We start from the raw sequence: 20,940 nt of genomic DNA on the forward strand, positions 1-20,940 counted from the left end.
ATCGTTGGGATCATATTTTGCGGTAATATCTTGCTCGGAAAGAGTTATTATTCTTGGTGCGGCTGTTGAATTTAAATTGGCAACAAAGTACTGGTTATATGTATAGGTAGGTAACGTTGAGGATTCAATAAAGTTTTTGTGAATTGTTGATTCTTAGTATACTCTTCTGTATTTGGGTGTATTTTGTATATAAGCTGGTATTCTTAGATTTATACTTAGAGCTGCTGTTTAGTCTTGCAAGTAGGTCTACATTTTTAATACCGATCCAAGATCTTTTATCAATAGGACCTCCAATAACACCTTTGTCTCAATCAATACCATTACTTTAAACCTCATCGCTTTCCCTCTAATCATGTTTCTTTTCATCATTTCCTCGTCTCCTTCCTCCTGGGCATCAAGGAGCTTACCCCTGTCACCCTGGCGTCACCCTGGCGTCACCCGGCTGTGTCCTGAACAAAGGACGAGCATTTTAACGACCAATTATACCGATGCTTACCGTACGGAGACTTTGACATCGTTACTGCCTTTGTCGGAGTCTTCGAGTTTTTCTTATAAATTTTGGACTTTTTTTTCTTTGAATGTGAAGAGGGGATACCCGCTTTAAAATCGTATCTTTGTAAAGATATACAATAGCAAGTCTTAAATAGCCTTAATACAGCTTTTTATGGTGCGGAATCCAAAAATAATCTTTGTAATAAATAATGCTTTTAAGAAGAAAGTTAGCACTAGTTTAAACTTTCCAACCTAATTCCAGTATAAAACACATCTAAGTAAGCGCCTAGCTCTCACCTCACCTCACCTCACCTCACCTCACCTCAGCTACCTTTCAATCCATATAATTAAAGCGTCGCTATGAAGTGTGGCGAAACTTGCCCAACTCGCGGCGCCAGAACTTTCGCACTCATAATTAACGTCCCCTCCCCCCGCACTCCCGCCCCTAGCCCTGGATTACGTTGATAATGTAATAGACCATGTTTTATTGAGACTGTATTTTATAAAGGGGTTCAAAGATTTTACTTATGATACCTTTTGGCAACCTTTAATACGTTACAGTCGAGTGCTCACGGTTTCTGAAGTTTATCAAAGAGACCTTCATACACGCGCTGCATGCTCTTTTTACCTTAATCTAAATTTCAATCAACTTTAAAAGTCCCGTCTGCGTCGACGTTACATCATTCACCTGAGCTGCAAAATTGCTTAAAAACGTTTAGTAAAATTCATTAAAATATTCATAAGCGTCTTCTTCTGCATTTTACGTCAATGTTGGCAACAAGTGTCAGTTTGCGACTGGCGTTTAATTATTAACAGCCGGCCCCGACCAGCCGAACGCTACTGACTCAAATATTTAGGCTATTCTAACTTTAAACGAGTGCTCCATGTTCATATTTTGCATTTGTTATATTTGTTCCACTTTGCATTTATTTATTTTTGCTTGCTTGAAAAGAATATTTTGTCTCGTACCTAGATAAATTAGAACTTATTCCGTTTATTTGAATTGATTAACATGACTAAAGTGTGTTGCCTTACCTTGATGAAAGTCTACCTCTACAAGTAGTATCTACTCTGTTATTGTCTACTCAAACCTAATTAGTAATCTGTCCAAAGTTTCTGCCTGTTGCCACAAAATTCATGAGATCTAAATTGGCGTTCAAAATATTTGCTGAAAAATTATAAAGTTTCCTCAAATTAATTTGTGCCACTTCGTCCACTTTTGTAACATTACGTTTATTGACCACGATACTTACTTCTTACAGGTTTTAATAAGCTTTGAATTATAATGTTTCACGTGTGACAGTACAGGGATAAATGATTATTTCCTCAATGATGTGACATAATCCATCAGTAAGGCACACGTCAGTCTCGCACGAAGCCTTTATGTAATTGTGATCAATAGAGCCATCGATGACGTCATTGTTCCCGTCCATAGAGTATCGTATTAATTCTGACGTATCAACCTGTGGATAATTACGTGGTTAATAGACGTGAAGATGTTATTATGTTTGTATAGGCCGATATGATTGGATGCTCTCTGTAGACGGTATATCAAGATGAATGCAGATCAGTAATATATAATCTACACGGAAATTGATAAGGACTTTCATATTGCTAATGGAAAGTAAAGATGGTCTTCTCAGTGATTTTTCCAGTATTCATTTATTTTTTGCATGGTTGAAGTAATATACCTGCTGGGTATCTCAAATAAATAAATAGAAAATGAACAAAATATATGTATCAGGCAAAGATAAAACGCGTCCGTTTTTTGATTATTGAAATTGAAAACGATGACGCTTAAAATGAAATGTGATTCGTAAGTTGATAATTTCTCGAATTAATTTCGAATAATAATTAATTTCAGCGAACAAAAATAAAAGCCAACATCAACAGTAAAATGTAGGAACTCCCAAAATATGCTGTCCAAATACACGATTCCGTACTTTTCATAATTAACCGAGTAATAACAACGAAAATGAACTGGTAACTTTGAACACAAGTAAATCTAGAACTGCAGTTACTATACAGATTGGATTCAGAAGATCAAGAAGTCCATGTAAAAGTCAGTTGAACTCGATAAAATGTGAAATGATAGCACATTGGATGATAGTTAAATATGTACCTGATACATTCGTCGTCATAGATGAGATTCTTGAAATAATATCGGTGACGAGATTTCAACTGTGTGTCAATGAATCTATTTCAAGTAGGTACCTAAGTGGAAAAGTTGCCTACAGCCGACTTTATTGACTAGCCGACTACCTCTCTTAAAATGAATAATCTAAACTTTGGAAACAACATCTCTTAAATCTTGTGCACTGTTCTTCTGTATCGCTTTAACTATTAACAACGTTTACAGATTTCACGAAAACATTAATCTAATTCGATTGCACTCGTGCATTCAAATAGAGTGGACATTCTGTATCTATCTGCGCAGTGTTCGGTTGTTGGCAACGACTAAATATCTCGGCAGGATGTTTATTTTTATTTCCTTTGGCTGCACCGTTTGTGGAAGTAATGGCGCTTTCAGAACTATTGCTATTCGCTCTGTTGTTTTGCTATATTGTTACAGTAATAGCTGACCAGATGTGACTGCGGCTATTAATCACTGTTGCTTTTGCAATAGTTTGCTCTAAAACATTAATTGGTCATTACTACGCCATTTATATTGAATTTCATAGCTTGCAGTTTACATATTGATTTCTGACACTTACGCGAATATTAGACATTTAAATAAAACTACTTTCAATATAATAATATCAAATAATAATCAACAAAATGTAGGGTAGCTGTTTGTAACTAATATATCAAGACGACCAACACCTTAGTCTGCCCGTGACCATGGATGCTGTAAAGGATCCGAAACGGCGGGATTAAATAATATTAATACAACGCGATAAAATCCGTAAAAGTAGTTGCAGTTTACAATTTGCTAAATCTTCGCTTTTCTCTAACAGCCAGGTCTTATTTGTAAATTCACATTGCATGTTTTTGGAAATTGATAGTCCTATTCGTTGTATCTACATTATAATATACTAGCGCATAATTGTGAAGTGAATCCACGATCACAATAATATACAGTCACTGGCGTTGTCCTATATTGTGTTGTATTTACTCCGCGCCACTATTAGTGGCATAACATAGCGCTCACTGTTGACTTGTAATTACCCTACATCCTAATAATATACGCATAATAGCGCGATAATAACAACGTGCTCGTACAACTTATCATTGTTAGCTTCACAATCATCATCTGCTTTTAAGTAATTAGCTGACATTTGGATCGGAATTTGGATTTCATCTCCATGGGAACTAAACTTACCACTTTTGCCAAATTAAATGTTGAGCTTCTTTCGTATCGGCTTCTAAGAAGGATTTCTCTCGAGTAACTCGAGTTGTTTGAAATATTTCTCAAGTGTTAACAGTTGGTACATTTCTCCGAATCCGTCATTTGCGAGAATTGTGAGGTCAGTAGGTCGCTGCGTTAATGCAGGCTGCACTTAATTTACTTTAATGGATTTTCACTCTACTAGAACTCGTGTTTTATAAAAAGAAACTACAGGCATTAGTTTGTCTGAGAACAGAAAAACAATCTCCAAATAACCACGGAGCAAGAATACTAAACAGCATACGAGAAAGTTGAACTTCCTCATAACTTAAAAAAGAAGATTTAATAACACAAAAATACAAAAGATTCCAGAGATCCATACTTTTATCAAGTGCTTAGCAAGTACTAGAGCGATGAATAATTCAGTACATTCGAGATAAAAAAACTGCGTAACTTGTTCAGTCAAGGGTTCCGTGTAATAAAGTGTAACTTGGTAAGTTGGGAGGCTGTGCCGTCTCCGATGAAATATTCATGTCGTCGTTAACAAAGTTCTTTTGAACGCTTCTCAGAGAACAAAAATAAATAGCTGGTATTTAAAAATTGTGGAAAGGTCACGACAATTTACTCCAAGTTGGCTTGCGAGTGAGATGTGCGCTTATTGGTAAGACGTACTTGAGGTAAAGACGAATGAATATGTAGATTGAGAACCACGTTAAATTCATTCATGTAATTTAGAAGACACGAGTTCTTTAAGGGTGACCTTTTATAGTCTCTTGATTGAAGTTTGCATTTCGTTTTCTTGCAGTAGTTTAAAATATAAAAGTATACCTCGGCTCAAATAAAATTGTATCTTCTCAGTGACTTTACCCAATCCGACACTAAAATCTATAAAGAACAAAACACAGAAGCAAAGTAACCGAAAGACATATTATTAACCCTTCCATTAAATCTCTCCTCCTCATTTTTCCTCACAAAATGTTTGCAAAAAATATTTGTTAAAAGGTTTCAACAAAAACAAGGCTGCTGTACCGTGCTGAAATCTTCCGTAGCGTCCGCAAAACAAATTACTTGAGCGAGAGGCGCGGGGGTGAGGGGCGGGGCGGGAAGGACAGCCGCCGGGGGGGGGGTATTGGTTCGTGAAACAGCGTCTATATAATTACACGGACGTCTAATTCTGGTCGAGTCTATTACTTCGTGAAAACTGCAGAAGGATCACTTGAAATTCTTGGAAAATGCTTCCTGTGTAGCAAGTTTATTTCGAGCAAAGTTCGAAAATTGTTGTTTATTTTAGTGACTATTTTTTGACTCTTTGAGAAGCCACGGAACAGCCTTTCACACTATAGTAATTAAATAATTAGGATTATTAAAATTACCAATGAAGATGCCGTAAGGACTAACTATAATTTTAATTAAATCATATTTATGGCATTTTCCAACCAAATCAGACCAATAAACAAATAATATACATAAACTAGACCTTCGAACAAGCCAGTCCTTCACCGCACACTGGACAACCGACAGTTAAATAAATCTCCATCAACATGAACTGACTATCCGTCGTTGTCTGTCTAACCGGCCGTTAAAATGTAATCTTTTCCGAGCGATCCGGCCGCTATCCGACGGTTAGTGAGGATTAGTCGGCTGATAATGACGTATTTGCGGCCGAGCTGACGTCACTATTGTAGGGTTGCCAGATGTCTGCTTATGTAATGCTTTCTTTTGGGGTATTGTGATCGCGATTCAGATTAGATTGATCGAAGTTTTGTGGCCTAACATAATAACAGACTGTTGTCTATCGCCAATAAATAAAAAAAATAAAGGTAATTTTTAACACTAAAAAGGTTGTAACTCATTTTTATAAACCATGTTACACTGAAGCACATCATCAAATCAAATCAAATCCTTTACCTTTATTTTCAGGCTGCATTGGCCCATAGGTATATACCTTAATGACTAACATACATATTATATTATACAAAATTGTTAGTATATAATTAAAATTGTTTCGTGATACTATTATTTAGATAATTTTCACACAAATAAACATACGTAATGAGCCTACTAATCATTCTCAAATTCGTTTAGCGTAAATAAATCCGTCATCAGTAACAGTCGGTAATCCTGCCGGTAATCCGGTAACAATCCGGTAACAATCAGAGCATAATCATAGTAACTGTGTTACCGTGTGGACTCAACGCGGCTGATGCGTCGTTTGTCGCCGCAGTGACGGTAATGTGTGCGTTTACTTAACTTCGACCATAAATGAGCTGTTGTGTACAGTTTTAGGTTTTAATGACTATGGTAGAAAGGTAAGGGAATTAAAATTAAAGTAAAATTGAAAATGTAGCAATAGAGAACAAAGAGAAATCAATTTCTTTACTTATTACGGTATCCCACCGGCTGTAAAAAATCCACCTCTATACAACCGGAAAAGTTCATGATTGATTCATTTGATGCATTCCACAAAGCATTGTGCCCAAGAGAAAGGAACAAAATCTCCCTCAACATCATCGGACCCTTTGTGGGCTCGAACATCCGTCGATTTAAATCAAAAACTTTAGCAACTTGATTTTTCATTGATGCTCTTAAAACGATTTCAACTTGAAGTCGGGTCAAACAAAAGTCGGTTTGAAAGTCGTTCCGCGAAGTGGCTGGCCCCGTAATTTATAGCAATTGGAGTTTTTAATAAAAAGCAGAGGAAACGTCCGAAATGCCCGCCTGGATTGTTAGGGTTTTAATAAAATTCCCCGATTACACAGGTATTGGTCCGCCCCGTCCGCCCCATCGCCCCGTCCCGGGTACGAGTGTACCCCAGCGGCGAAGTTTGTTTTCACTTTTGTTGTTTAACTGGCTTGCTGCCGCTGCGACACAGTTTAGCACTTTTCGTGGCTTGCCGGTTCCTGTACTTTCCTGTGTGGTCGCTGGAAAAATGCCTCTGTACTTTTGAAAATGTAATGTGTACTGTACAATTAATGTAACAAAGATAATTTTCATAGCAAACTCAAATTTCACTAATTACAAAGCAAGCATTTATTGTAGTACAAGCCTCTTAGAGTTTCTTTAAATAAAAGGCTATGTAACATTGATACAGAGCATGAAGTCAGATAGTTATAAGTGCTTTTGCCAAGAGAGGTGGTTCCCTCCATTCTTTCATATTAAAAAGTTACCGGCGGCTACCTAAGTCGATACGCCTATAATTTGTTTTACCCACAACTTCTAGTTTCCCCGATGTTGCCCTAAAATATTTACGAAAAAGAAAAACCTTTATTTTTGTGTTATTTCCTCGGCGTTATAACCATAACTTGTGCAAAGGTATCAAAGTTTCTTATTACATTTAACTTCTGCACGATTGGGCGACACAGTACGACATTTATCTTGGGTCGGGTTCGGCTCCCGGACGCTTAATTTATTAACAATAATACGGAGAATTGCGATATTGGAATGCCAAAAATGCTTCCTTAGCAACAGAAACAATAAATATGTTACTAGAAGGTTAACTTAGTGACGATATAAAAGGAAACTCGTTAAAAGACGTTTCATTTTTAGAAAAGATTACCTTACGTTGTAAGAGACTAAAGTGGTTTAACGTTTAAAAATATACTGAATACATAGGTAAAAATGTAACTTAATAGGCAATTTAAACCTGTCTCTAAAAATTCTAAGCAGGTTGACTTTCTCTCCGATCCCGTACAGTGACAACGCTATCAAAGATACAATATTGTGATCAGCCAAACAACTCAAGGAAGCCTTTTATGTGAGGTCAAACGGAGATCCAGGAGATATGGCCCACTGCTCTGAATACAGCCATTTGCCGCCACAAAAACTGCGCTATATTTGTATTTACAAAAGACCGGGAAAACGCTATAATAAAGTGGGAATGGAAAGGTAATTGTCAGCAGTCTGAGGCACAGGATGCGGTGTGCCGACTGCGTTGCGTGACGACGTAGTTTGCTTGCGGATGGCACTTGTATTGTTACTGATTTTACTGCAGATAAATCTGCATTATCAGTAGTCTACATTAAATTGTTTGTGCTTATGTGAAGTGTGGACTAGGTTATTATCAGTAACTAGATGTTCATTCGTTTCAGATACAACAGTTTCTTTTCGGGTTTGCCTCAAGGCACTTTTATTAAATTTCCATTTGAAACGCTTATTCTTGGTAACCTTTAAAAATATTCAACATTTGGATACAATTCAATTACTTTGATATCAGCAAATTCTTTCGATTCGTTTTCAATGGTAAGCGAATCACTATCGGGAGCTAAATATTCAAGTTTCCTCACGTTTCCTGGTATGTGTTGTCTTCTACAGAAAAATATCTTTTCAAAATAACATTGTTCGGTTTTCGCGATGTTTGCCGTTTAGTTTTGTTTGTCCTTATTTGGTGGTCTATGATTTCCATTATTATGTGTTATTTTGTGGTGTAGTATTCATATGCACAACTGCTGAAAATTAGTTTCTGGATTGGATTGTCTTTTTGTACTTTTGCATGTTTAAGAAATTTCTCAATTTTTACCGTAGTGTATATTTGTACCTCGAATGCCATTGTATCTGTCTATATCTCCTTATTTCTACATCTCTATTGATAAACATATACATCTATATTATATTATTTAAGAGCAAGTCGTTCTAATTACACTACTTATAACTCAAGAACGGCTGAACCGATTCGATTGAAATACATAGTTGGGAAGTAACCTAGATGCAAATAAAACCGCGGGCAGAAGCTACTCAAAATTAAAGTTGACAATGACCATACCTTGTTTCAAAATAAACACCATTGAAAATATGCACCAAGGTATTATTAATAGTACCCCCGCAAGGTTGGCGCACATTGCATCTTGCAGGCGCTGCAACTGCATCAGCGTTGTCTCAGCAATGTGATTTATGTGCGCAACCACTATTACATTACTTAGACGCGGTGCTGCAGACGGAGGGAAATCTTACGTTCTGACTATTCTGACTTTTCTGATATTTATTAAAAAAAGAGAGGTCATGTGACGTGTTGATTGTAATGGCTAGAAAAGACTGGATATCAGATGGTGTACGATGATGTAGTAGGTACTTAGATTACTTTTATTTGACAGTTTTTGTGTCTCTTTGATAATTGGCAAAAATATGTGTGATATGTATAAATGATTTATTTAATAAGAGTAAGCCTTTAGCCTAGTCAGATTATGTTTAGACATTTGTTGAAATTGATAAGCACCCTGCGATATTAACACGCTTTTTTATACATATTAATGGTAAGGTGATTTTATTTGTGTATTTGTTGTTGTAGCACAATGGCTAAATTAATTAGGATGAAGTAGATATTACAGAAATGGTTCCTGGAGAAGGTTGAAGACTACATTGCATCTGAGTGCACGAAGTAGCTCCCTCAAGACTCTGGTGTAACCGCGGTATACAACTAGTAGCAAGTTTAGCCATTTTCCACCCTAGCTTAAATTCCATAGTACTAAATATAAACTGCATAAAGTCACAAAGTTTCATGATGTAACTGAATCACACCGTGGTTATGTGAAAACTTTTTATCGCAACTTCAATGTCGTTGAACCTGCGTATTCAAATGGCGATGTTTTTCAAATGCTATTCCAAAAGTATTTTAGTTCTAAAGATATTGCTTCCGGAAATGTTATTGTTTAAAATGTTGGTTTTAGGAATCGTTTATTTTTATATAAAGGTAGGTATTTTTTATCACCATTTTTTTTGGTATTGAATCCTCAACTCCATTAGTAGATTTTTTTAAAATCTTCTAAAACATGCTTTAACTAAAAAAGAGAAACCTCAAACCCCAAAACACACATTTATGACATCACCTCAAACATGAATACCCATACTTAATATAAAAGTCACAGGTGTGCAAAAACGGTAATCCAACTTTTTAAATATTTCATCCGCTATTTGCAGCTAAAATATGACACAACAGAAGCTTATTCTCGACCTAATTATCACCAACACATTGCCATTACTGCGAGCGTATATTTTACACACCCTCCCCACCCGCCCCGCGGCTTCCCTCGTCGCCCCACCTCGCCCCGCAGGCCTCAGGGGGGCTGAAACAGTTCGTTACAGTACAAATTGGCTTTTCTCCAGCGTTTCTGTATTTTTGTCGGAATAACAACGTCTTGGTGGGGGACACCAGATTGTAATTTATCAAAAGACTTATTATTGTTGAAATTAGACGTTTGCGGAATGTATTTTTTACTTGAATTTCGGTAAGAAAGCAATTGTTAAGAGCGTTTTGTGTAAAGTAGGCGGGGATGGTTGAATCAAAGGTCACTTTGAATCAATTTGAATGCTGAGTTATGTTTACAGTGATTCTTACAGGATTATTACGTAGATATAAAGCTTTTATTATTTTATTTATCATATTGATGATTATGTACTCCTAATAATTATGTATGTAAGTATTTGTAACGTTAATATTTTAGCCGTTTGCTTAAGCCGTTGCCTCCCATAAAACACCAATTATATTATCTGTCTTGGGACAAAAAAATACTAAATACGTTATCCCAACACATCTATAATAAAAACAGCAAACATATAAAACAATAAGATTTGTCCGTTAACATAAACACAAACAGTTAACAGCACATAATCCGCGATTAGGCAGAAGCCAGTAATAATGAAAAAGTCCCGGTCACGTGAACACGAGCCGGTTAACATTCAAGCTTTAATTAATATTACACAAAGGTCAATTTGCATAAGTTACATTAATTATATTGTGCAAACAGAAACGGTGTAGAAAAAAATTACATAATGGTTTTGTTAAAACATGATCATTAATGTTTTTGGTTTTAAACACAAAATTAAAAAGGCTTAGCTGATAGAATAGGATTAGTGTGATCATATTTTGCAGAAATCTGTTTTATTGTGTTGTACCTATATCTTATATCTTAAGTATTTAATTACCTAGTAGGGCAATAGTAGATGACCTGAAATACTGAACTAAAAATGATTTTCCTAGAACTAAACTATAGAGAATTAAGCTATCTGTACAAAAACGTAATAATTAAAATAAACAACATTTGCTCCCAAACGGCATTGTTTGCTGAAATATAATTCATAACATATTAAAACATTTCTCGTACATTAGTGTATGTAAGCAAAATATTTGTTTTGGCGGTGTCGGAGGATTTGCGGCCGAAAATATAATAAATACATAAGATGGTAAGAGGATCCGCTCTCGTTAGAACATGCTCCGATAGGCCCGCGCTCCCGGCCTGTTAGCCGCGCCGAATTATTTAATATCATATGGAGCTACTGTTTGCGATAACAATACTGGATTTTTATTTATTTGGAACATTATTTTCTATATTAGTAGTCCTTTTGCTAATGATGTATTAAATAAGTAATTACTAAGTAACAGCGTAGTACCCATATATTACAATATATAATATTATAATGTATAATATGTACTAAGAACTAATCTCTCTCGTATAGATAATATTTTGTTTTCTATGCTGTAAGATAATACTTTTATGATCACGAAATCTTTGTGAAAATCTGAAAATCGCATTTACAAGCTTAAAATGTAAGTAATTTACATATTACCTTTCAGTGGCTTTAATTAAATATTTAAGCTTCGTGAGGTTTAGTTCTAGGAAAAGGTTCTCTCATGCTCGTAATTACTTCATTTGAGTAACATTTTTTATGACAGCGAGAGGTGTTTAGTAAGTTCTCAACCTCATTTCTTGTGTATGAAAAAAAAAACTCACTTAATATACTTAACTTGAAAGCGTAATACTTACCTATATTTTTACAAAAAATATTATTAAGTATATGCATTTTTAGTAAAAAAACACACAAGATGACTTCCGATCCGGTAAAGTAATACAAACGCTTCAAAATAATAATAAAAAAACGACGACGCATCAATTAACAACATACAAAACTATCCAGATAGGAAGAAAAGAACTATCAAATATATATATATATATATTATATTTTATTTGTTATTGTTTTACGTATTAATATTATATATACATAGTGCACCAAAACTTCACGGTGGACACTCAGTCGTACAGTACGCGCTGCTTGCTGCTCCGAGCAAATAAATAGATCGCCAACCTTTTGCATACTTCTTTCAACTCTTTTCTAGTAGTGCTTTAACAATGAAAACGTGTGCAGTGTGTAATGTGAAATTCAACGATGGCGTTCAATGTGGAAGCTGTAAAAAACACCTGGACTTTGAATGTGCAAATATATCCGAGGTTGGATGGAGAAAGCTGGGTGCTACAAGGATGGCACAGTGGAAGTGCTTAGCCTGTAAAACTTCGTCTCCAGCCGTACCAACTTCTGATCAAGCTTCCCTTGAAACCATCCTCAGTGAGATACGGGACATGAAACGCCAACTGATTAATTTGCCGACACTAATCGATGACATCAAGGTTATTAAGGAGGAGCTATCCGATCTGAAGTCGACATGTGAGGGAACCAGTGGCAAACTTGAAGAATTTGATTTAAGAATTGCTGAAGTCGAAAATAAAGTCTCAGAGATTGACAAGATGCAAGAGACTATTAATGATCTTCAAACAGAATTATCCAGAGCTAAGTTCGAAATTGCATCATTTGACCAGCGCTCCCGGTTAAATAATATCGAAATTAAGGGTGTTCCTATAAAGAAAGATGAAAATTTATTCTCGATTATTGATGCGATTGGCCGGAAAGTGAACTATAGTTGCCCCAAAACCCTGATTAATTACGTCTCGAGGGTGCCCATTTTCAATTCTAACGAAAAACTTATTGTCGTGGGCTTCTTGAACAGATACGTCAAGGAGGACTTTATAGCGGCCGCAAGAGCAGTAAAGGACCTGTCCACAACCGACATTGGATTTCAAGGCACATCTCGGCGCATATTTGTCAATGATCATCTTAGTGTAGAATATAAGAAGCTACTGAGTAAAACCAAAACTATTGCCAAAGAAAAAAACTACGAATTTATTTGGGTGAAACATGGCAAAATTCACGTACTCAAAAACACCAACTCAAAGGTTCTAATAGTGAGGAAAGAATCGGATTTAAACAAAATTGCTTAATATGTTATTTATACTACATTATACAATCATCGCTACTACTTTGCTTTGTCATAACTCATTTCACTATACTAAGTTGTTACAAATTGTTTAGCACCTCTGCTACACTAATGAACCGGTTACCATTCTCTTGTTCGTTAGTAAAAATTCCACTATATTGCTTATCGCGCTGTTTACTTCAATGCGTCAAAACTAAAAATATGCTTAACTCTTTCTTACCTGTACGATCCATACGTTATTGCTTGTTTGCTCACACAGTTGTTTACCACTCAAAGTCGAATATTACCCTCACGCTAATTAAACTATTGGTAATTTGCTTACAACAAACATATTTATTTGTCTTCGACATTGTATCGGTTATTCATATGCTTTTTAAACGACTTTTATTGCTACTTTGTAATGGTTTCTTTTTTGTTATTGATTTGATGCGCAATGGCAACTAATGCGAATGTAAGCTTATACGGCCTAAACATATTCTATCAGAATGTTCGTGGTTTACGAACTAAATCCGATATATTCTATCGTCAGATGGCAGCTTGTACATACGATATTATTATTCTCACGGAGACGTGGCTATTGGATGGAATTTTGAACTCAGAGTTTTTTGATGAAAGGTATATTGTGTGGCGCAGGGACAGGGATTATATTTTAACTGGTCAATCGCGCGGTGGTGGGGTGTTAATAGCTACTCGTCGAGAATTGTCAGTTACATGTCAACAACATTTTCAATCAACAGCTGAAGATCTCTGGATAAGTATGCATTTGAAGGACTTTAATACACGTAAGTATATTAACTTACATCTTTGTGGGATTTATCTTTGTAAACAAAACCGTGGTCTTTCTTTTTCTTCACAGTTAACGAACTTTCTGTCCAAATTAAATACATCTGTTATTGATAACTGTCCTGATAAATTTCTTGTTATTGGCGACTTCAACATGAGTGGAATAAATTGGGTCCCATCTGATAGCATATCGTTCGTCCCAACAAATCTTAAAAGTAGTGATGAAGTATTATTTGGCGATGAGTTATGTACTATAGATTTTAGTCAATATAACGGTGTGACTAATAAACACGGCAAAATACTCGACTTAGTACTCTCCAACGTGGCAGTCGGCGTCAGTGAATGTTTAAGCCCGTTGGTACCAATCGATGATTATCACCCGGCATTGCAGATTACAGTAGATCTTGTCGAAACGCCTCCTCTTGAGAGAGCATCACGTTTACAATTCTTATATGATAGGGGTGACTATGATTCTCTTAACCGCGATATTTCTAAGACTGACTGGGATAATGAATTTTCAGTAAGGTCAATTGACGATTCGGTAAGCTTTTTCAACAGCATAATTTATAACCTCCAACTTAAATATATTCCCCAGAAACTTTTCCGCAACAAATCGTATCCGACCTGGTATAGTTCCTCATTAATAAAAATCATAAAGGAGAAATATAAGTACTTTAAAAAATTTAAAACCTACGGTAATATAGCTGACGAACAAACCTTTAAACTTCTTCGCGAAAGGGTAAAATCATTGGAAAGTCAATGTTACTCTAATTACTTAAAACTTACCGAAACGTCTATAGAAAACAACCCTAAACATTTTTGGACATTTGTTAAAAAACGTCATAACACGAATGCGATCCCGAGCTCGTTCAATTATAAAAATGAAACACTGCGCACTGGTGAATCTATTTGTCAGGCTTTTGCAAAGTATTTTCACTCGACTTTTTTAGATCCCAACTTCGATCGTGATGGTGCTAGCTCTCCTTTCGCTCATGTAACGGAACCATCAAACCCTTCATCCGATATCAGTTGTATCACGGTAAACACAGAAGATATTATCAACATGCTTCGTAAATTGGATACGTCAAAAGCGCCAGGACCGGATAACATCTCATCCAAGCTTCTAGTACGCTGTGCTGCAACTATTGCATATCCTATTTCAATTTTATTTAAGAAATCTTTAGTTTCTTGTGTTGTCCCCCACATGTGGAAGTCGGCATATATATCGCCAATACATAAGAAAGGAGTCAAAACAGAAATTGCAAATTATAGACCGATATCCAAACTGTGTATTGTCGCCAAGATTTTCGAACGTATAGTGTACAACCAAGTTTATTCGGCTTTAAAATTATCATTTAGTCCCTTCCAACACGGTTTTCTCAAAGGTAGATCCACTGTTACCAATCTTCTACTGCTAAACAATTACATCACAGATGCAATGGATCATGGTGGGCAGGTTGATGTCATTTACACAGATTATAGTAAATGTTTTGACCGGATCGACCATTCCATCCTATTACGAAAGTTAGAGGGGATCGGTATACGCGGTGACTTACTCAGATGGTTTTCATCTTACATAGAAAACAGGTCACAGGCTGTAGTATTAAATAACTACATTTCTAGCTGGGTTTCAGTCCCTAGTGGTGTCCCCCAGGGCTCCCTGCTCGGTCCGTTATTATTTATTATTTACGTAAATGACATCGATTCCTGCTTGACTTCATCCAAATTATTGTGCTTTGCTGATGATATGAAGATATACGCAACTATATCTTCAACAGCGGACATGTCAGCACTTCAAAAAGATTTACAGAGTCTTCAAGATTATTGTAAAAATAACAAGCTTGACCTGAACCCCAGCAAATGCTCTGTTGTGACATATTCTCGTGGAAGATCGGTTCTAACCACAACGTACACTCTAGGTGGTCATGTCTTACCCAGATGTGATACTATTCGTGATCTGGGAGTGCATCACGATTACAAACTAAGCTTTGATAAGCATGTCGATGCTATCGTTGCTAAAGCGTCTAAGTCTCTGGGTTTCGTTATGCGATTATCTAAGTGCTTCACAAAAGCCAAAACTTTAAAAATTCTTTACTGTACTTATGTTAGAAGCCACTTGGAATATGCATCTGAAATATGGAATCCCTGCTATCACAAATACATTGACCGCATTGAGCGTATCCAAAAAAGATTTATAAAATTCTTATGCTATCACCAAGGAGTACCGTATCAATCAGTTAACTACCCCAATCTCTGTAAAAAATTTCATCTTTTACCACTGGCTAATCGACGTGACATCTCTGACTGCATATTTTTATTGAAAACGGTTCAAGGTGATATAAATTGTTTTGAAATTTTATCGTCTTTCTTTTTTAATGTGCCAAGTAAATCCAAAAGGTTCAATCCACCGCTAAGCGTACCATTATCAAATACAAATTACAGGCAAAATTCTTATTTTGTGCGTGTGTGTAGATATTTTAATAAGGTGTGTAAGCAGTTTGACTTTGACATATTTAACACAAGTGTGACTTCGGTGAAAAAGAGTTTAGCATTGAATTTCTTTAAAAATTAAATTATTTGTTCCCATCTTTCAATTCAATTTCTATATAATACTTAACATTTCCCTCAAAAAATCCTGTAGCAAAGTTATTGGTTTTGCGTTTTTAATTATTGTTTTTTTTTTTTTTTTTGTTTTTTGCTCAGGCGTTATAAGCAGTGTGTTGAGTTTGTTCCACTGTCCTTTTTTATGTTTAACTAGTTTTAGAAGTGAAGACTTGTAATTGGCTGTCAGTTAGTCACACAATTACCTATTATATGTACTTAGCTGTAAGTCTTCCATGCTCATAAATAAATAAAATAAATAAATAAATAAAAACTACCTGCGATATGGTTATTTCCTTTTTTCACAATCCATCCAAAGGTTGTCTGTAAGAGATCGCTTTTAGCGATAAGACCGCCCATTGTGTCACCGACTTCAAAACTTTTGTTTGTTCTTGTTGATTGTTAATTGGTGTGCATAATAAAGAATATATCTATCTATCTATCAACAAAAAAGATAGTACTAATCAATGAACTTCCTTCCGTGAAACAGATAACTAGGTTCTAGTAACTGATCCCGCCTATCTTACATCGCTTGACCTACAAGAAGGCGTCTGACCTACCTTTTTAATGGCATCTCCGCTATCTTTCCTTTCTCCGTGGCTCTTTCAGATTCATACGGGTTTGAGGGCAACTATGTTGTTTATCAAAATAATTCAAAAATTTATATCATTAGGGTCGTTCGGCACATTCGGCCAAATAAATCTGCGTGCACCTTTAAGTAATTTTCCTCAACATGCTTCGGGTTGATCGATCCTGCATCAGGGCAGGTCCTATCTCGCCGAGCTCAGTTTTACGGCCCATCGCAAACTATCAACGTTACGTTCATACAAATTATATCGTTTGGTAAATCGTTTGTAGTTCTAGAGATTGTTTCTTTATGGTCTTGTGATAGCTGAAGTAATTGTCTTGTGTTTGTAAGGTCGTAATGTTGTTGTTTTATTAATTGATGTGACTACGTGTGGTTTGTTCTTAATTACATTGCTTTATTACAATAAAATGATAATTAATTAGGTGTGCAAGCTAGAATATGCGTCAAATCTCAGAAATCGTAGCTCAAATCAGCTCATAGAAGCTAATTCTCTGTATTAAAAAAATGATTGTATGAAAATACTATAAATTGCTATGCGTATTATTCACTATGTATGTATGTACTCACTTATGGAGACAACTTTTTTTTTGTCAATTTTAGGAACATTAGAAAAAAATAAAGCCAGCCAAACTAGTTATCAATGAACTCATTATTTAAATCATTAAAGATCAATCAAATAGCAAAACACAAGGCGAGTTCAATTAGCGTGAATATAGACCACATTCCAACTTAATTACTATAAGAGTATCTGCGAACTGGAGACTAAACAGTTGGCCGACAGTTGATCCGATATTTGGCAAAAAAACCGGCCAAGTGCGAGTAGCGGAGGGTTTCGTGCCATTATTTATAAAACCCCCAAAATACTTATTTAATTTTAGTTTTCAGTATTTGTTGTTATAGCGGCAACACAAATATATCATCTGTGAAAATTTCAGCTCTCTAGCTATCACGGTTCATAAGATACAGCCTGGTGACAGACGGACGGACGAACGGACAGAGGAGCGGAAACAATAGGGTCCCGTTTTACCCTTTGGCTACGGAACAGTTTTCAATCGGTCTGATACCGGCTAAATACCTGTTCTTTGTAATATGTTTACTACCATTCATGTCTATACTGATTTATGAGCCTATACAAACTATCGGCCGACTTAAAGTTTGCAGTGTACTCTTAAGAATTCCAATTTACGTGAACGCAGGTAAAAATATGAGATTGTAACTTTTCTTTGTTAATTTGCTTCAGTTTTGAGTTAATGTTCTCTCTACTTTGAACGGTAAATCGTTGTAACATCAAAATGTTCCGTAATTAGTTGCATTTTTGTTTATTTTGAGATTATTTTCTTTTTCATTTGCTGCCTTCTAATTCTTACATTTCAATATTTGCTTAGCCCATGGCTAAAGGAAAACATTTTTATTTACTTTTTGAAGTGAACCATAGATTAATGAATATTTTGAATGTTTCCCAATCAAAATACTCCAAATATCAACAAGTTATTTCCCCAAACTATAATTAAACTGTGATGATGAGTTTAATCATCTATACAGTTTAATCACAAAACTATGCTTTATTACTATTACTTCCTAACCCACGTTCAATTTAATTAAAACTAAAATCAATTAATATAATCACTTAACTTTCCCACATTGGTCGAACATTTTATTTTGATCCACTCATTAATATATTGAAGTGGTTGTTTTAACAGAATTCACTCAATTTGCATTTTTATGAACGTGTTGGTATAATGCGAGAGCCGCCATTATGCCGAGTGCTTGTACTGTGTACTGTGAACGACGTATGAGCTTTGTTATTGGGATTTTATGCACTAAACCTTGTGAAATTAATACTTGAGTTAGGCTATACAGATGTTAATTATTTTTAACTAGGTTCCGCCAGTGATTTTAAAAGCTTCCTGAATGATCTACTTCTCACACCCGGGTAAAAAGAAAAGTTGTTTTTATATCGGGCTTTTGAGTTACATTTCTGCCGAGTGTCATTAAAAAAATTTCAGCCATTCGAGCGTTGTTGCAGAACACACATAGAAAAAAATAAATTATATCACAAGTATCAATATTATGAGAAGGTGTATAGGGGAAAGTGGTCACCATTCGTACGTGGGGCACATTCGTGCAGTTAGTATAGCAGAAAAACTAAACGGCACACACACACGCCTTTGGTTGTGTGCATAGACATACCGGCCGCCATATTGTTAGCGGAGTGGCGCGGCAGTAGACATGGGCAAAATGTGTCATTGAAAAGAAAAGATAGATATGCATCTTTCAATCACTGGGATATGAATCACTCTTTCATATCTTTATATCAGTAGCTCAGTATAACTCAGTAGCTCGTTTAAACTCGCAACTCGTGTGCGGCTCACTCATTCAAATAGATCATTCAGATATAGTGATAGGTTGGTTGTTGTTTGCATCTTTCTGATATATTGAGCGGTTGCGATTGAACAACTTTTTTCTAATTAAAAAAAAATACTATTCTTATGACTGTAGGTACAACCTACTTCTTTTATGTTAATTAGTTCAATGAATAGTCAATCGCAATCTAGTATTGAGTATAAGCATTAGTTTAGTAAGTATTAGAAAATAAAAATAGAAATAGCCTTCTGATTTCCTTTCATACTTTACACAGGCTTAGGACTGTCTACCTACGAAATTATTTACGTGAAAATTAAATTTTAGTTCAAAATGTGTATTTCGAGTCAAAACATATTTGTTCGGTAGGCGGTAAGTTTTCAATACATTTGACAACATTATAATACCGAAATATTCAATAAGGACAAACAATTATAAGCCTTATGCGTGAGCAATAGAGTTAACAACTTATTATTGGGTGTCAACTTATTGTGGTCAAAGTAACGACATTCGTAATCGTATGGGTGCGAGCGAGACGGCTCGCTTGACGTTCAACCAATGGCGCGCGACGAAGCTATCCGACGCCACAGATTAGTTAGTACCCGACGCGATGACCGACGAGTGAGTGAGGTGTAAAGAAAGATATACTGAACTACTGACACATTCGGATATGTAAAGATATGAAGAGTGATTGATTCAAATGGAATGATTCATATCATTTGTATCTATCACTCCTGAGTTACCCATCTCTACGCGGCAGTCGCACCACAGTGTATCGGCTGACAAGACGTAACGTGTTTTCGCGCGCGGTGAGTAAATTTTTTCCTTAGGTGTAATTCGCAATTGTAAGTAGAATTGTTATGTTTTTGATAATATGGTGATTATTAATTAATGTTAATATTGTTTATTTTGAGCTTTAATTGTTATATTTCTCAAACTAAATTAGAATTTGTATAAAGTTGTACTTTAATTTTGTGCAAGGTATGGGGGGGTGCTTTCGTACAGCCAAACAGGGGGCACATTCGTACGCGTACGAATGTATGAATACGAAGTTTTTTATGAAATAAAATATGGTAAACTTTTAAAATACCAGGCAAAAAGCACAATAACATGTCTTTCCTTTTATAAAGTATTGTTCTTCTAACAAAATGAAATATGTTTATTAAATAAGCCTTACCATTAATATTTTATTGCAGAATCATGGTGCGAAAATATAAAAAAAGGGCACGCGTACTAAAAGGGTACACGTACGTTGGGAAGAAACCGGGATCATCATGGTCATTCTTTTTCCCTGTTATAGAAGACATACACACTCTGTATATCAGTGAAGTCGCCATGATCCTCCCTGATCCAAAACTGGGCTGGAACAGGGTTGTACAGCTAGAATGGCTAGACTTTTTACTTTTGCAGTTAATTTAAATAATTATAATGTGCAATTACTTCAAAAGTAACAATCAAAATGTATGATTACCTATTTTAAGTTTTAATTGTCAAAGACTGTACAACAATCTCATAGAAAGTGATTGTAAAGATCTCATTTAGACTGATTGTATCAATAAGTAAACTAAGGATGAATGATGTAATGTTTTGTTATTTTTCTAAAGAAAGATTTATCGACTATGAGTCAAGTCAAATATTATTAAGTTAGTTCTTTGAGAAATACATATTTTTATAATAATTAATAAAAATTTAACGACTTTAATAGGCTTTTTAATTACCCTGTATGAATCTACCCCATGCGTATGAAAG

The 20,940-nt window shown here is 35.5% G+C and overlaps 2 protein-coding genes and 1 long non-coding RNA gene across 3 annotated transcripts in view; all 3 read left to right on the plus strand.

Annotated features, from left to right (window-relative positions):
• LOC124642552 overlaps positions 1-20,940 on the plus strand; it is a 227,667-nt gene that overhangs the window by 153,954 nt on the left and 52,773 nt on the right. The gene's annotated exons all lie outside the window — the stretch shown is intronic.
• Positions 11,840-13,796, plus strand: LOC124642554. Its single transcript, XM_047180982.1, has one exon. It carries the CDS (start codon positions 11,938-11,940, stop codon positions 12,859-12,861), a length of 924 nt encoding a protein of 307 aa, XP_047036938.1. The 5' UTR covers positions 11,840-11,937; the 3' UTR covers positions 12,862-13,796.
• Positions 19,947-20,893, plus strand: LOC124642557. Its single transcript, XR_006985787.1, has 2 exons — positions 19,947-20,000; positions 20,388-20,893. It is a non-coding gene; the product is annotated as an uncharacterized LOC124642557 (long non-coding RNA).

This window comes from Helicoverpa zea, chromosome 25 (assembly GCF_022581195.2).
Source record: "Helicoverpa zea isolate HzStark_Cry1AcR chromosome 25, ilHelZeax1.1, whole genome shotgun sequence".
Taxonomy (NCBI): domain Eukaryota; kingdom Metazoa; phylum Arthropoda; class Insecta; order Lepidoptera; family Noctuidae; genus Helicoverpa; species Helicoverpa zea.

Excerpts from the sequence above, each read along its gene's own strand:
- LOC124642554 (XM_047180982.1), top strand. The coding sequence starts at position 11,938 with ATGAAAACGTGTGCAGTGTGTAATGTGAAATTCAACGATGGCGTTCAA.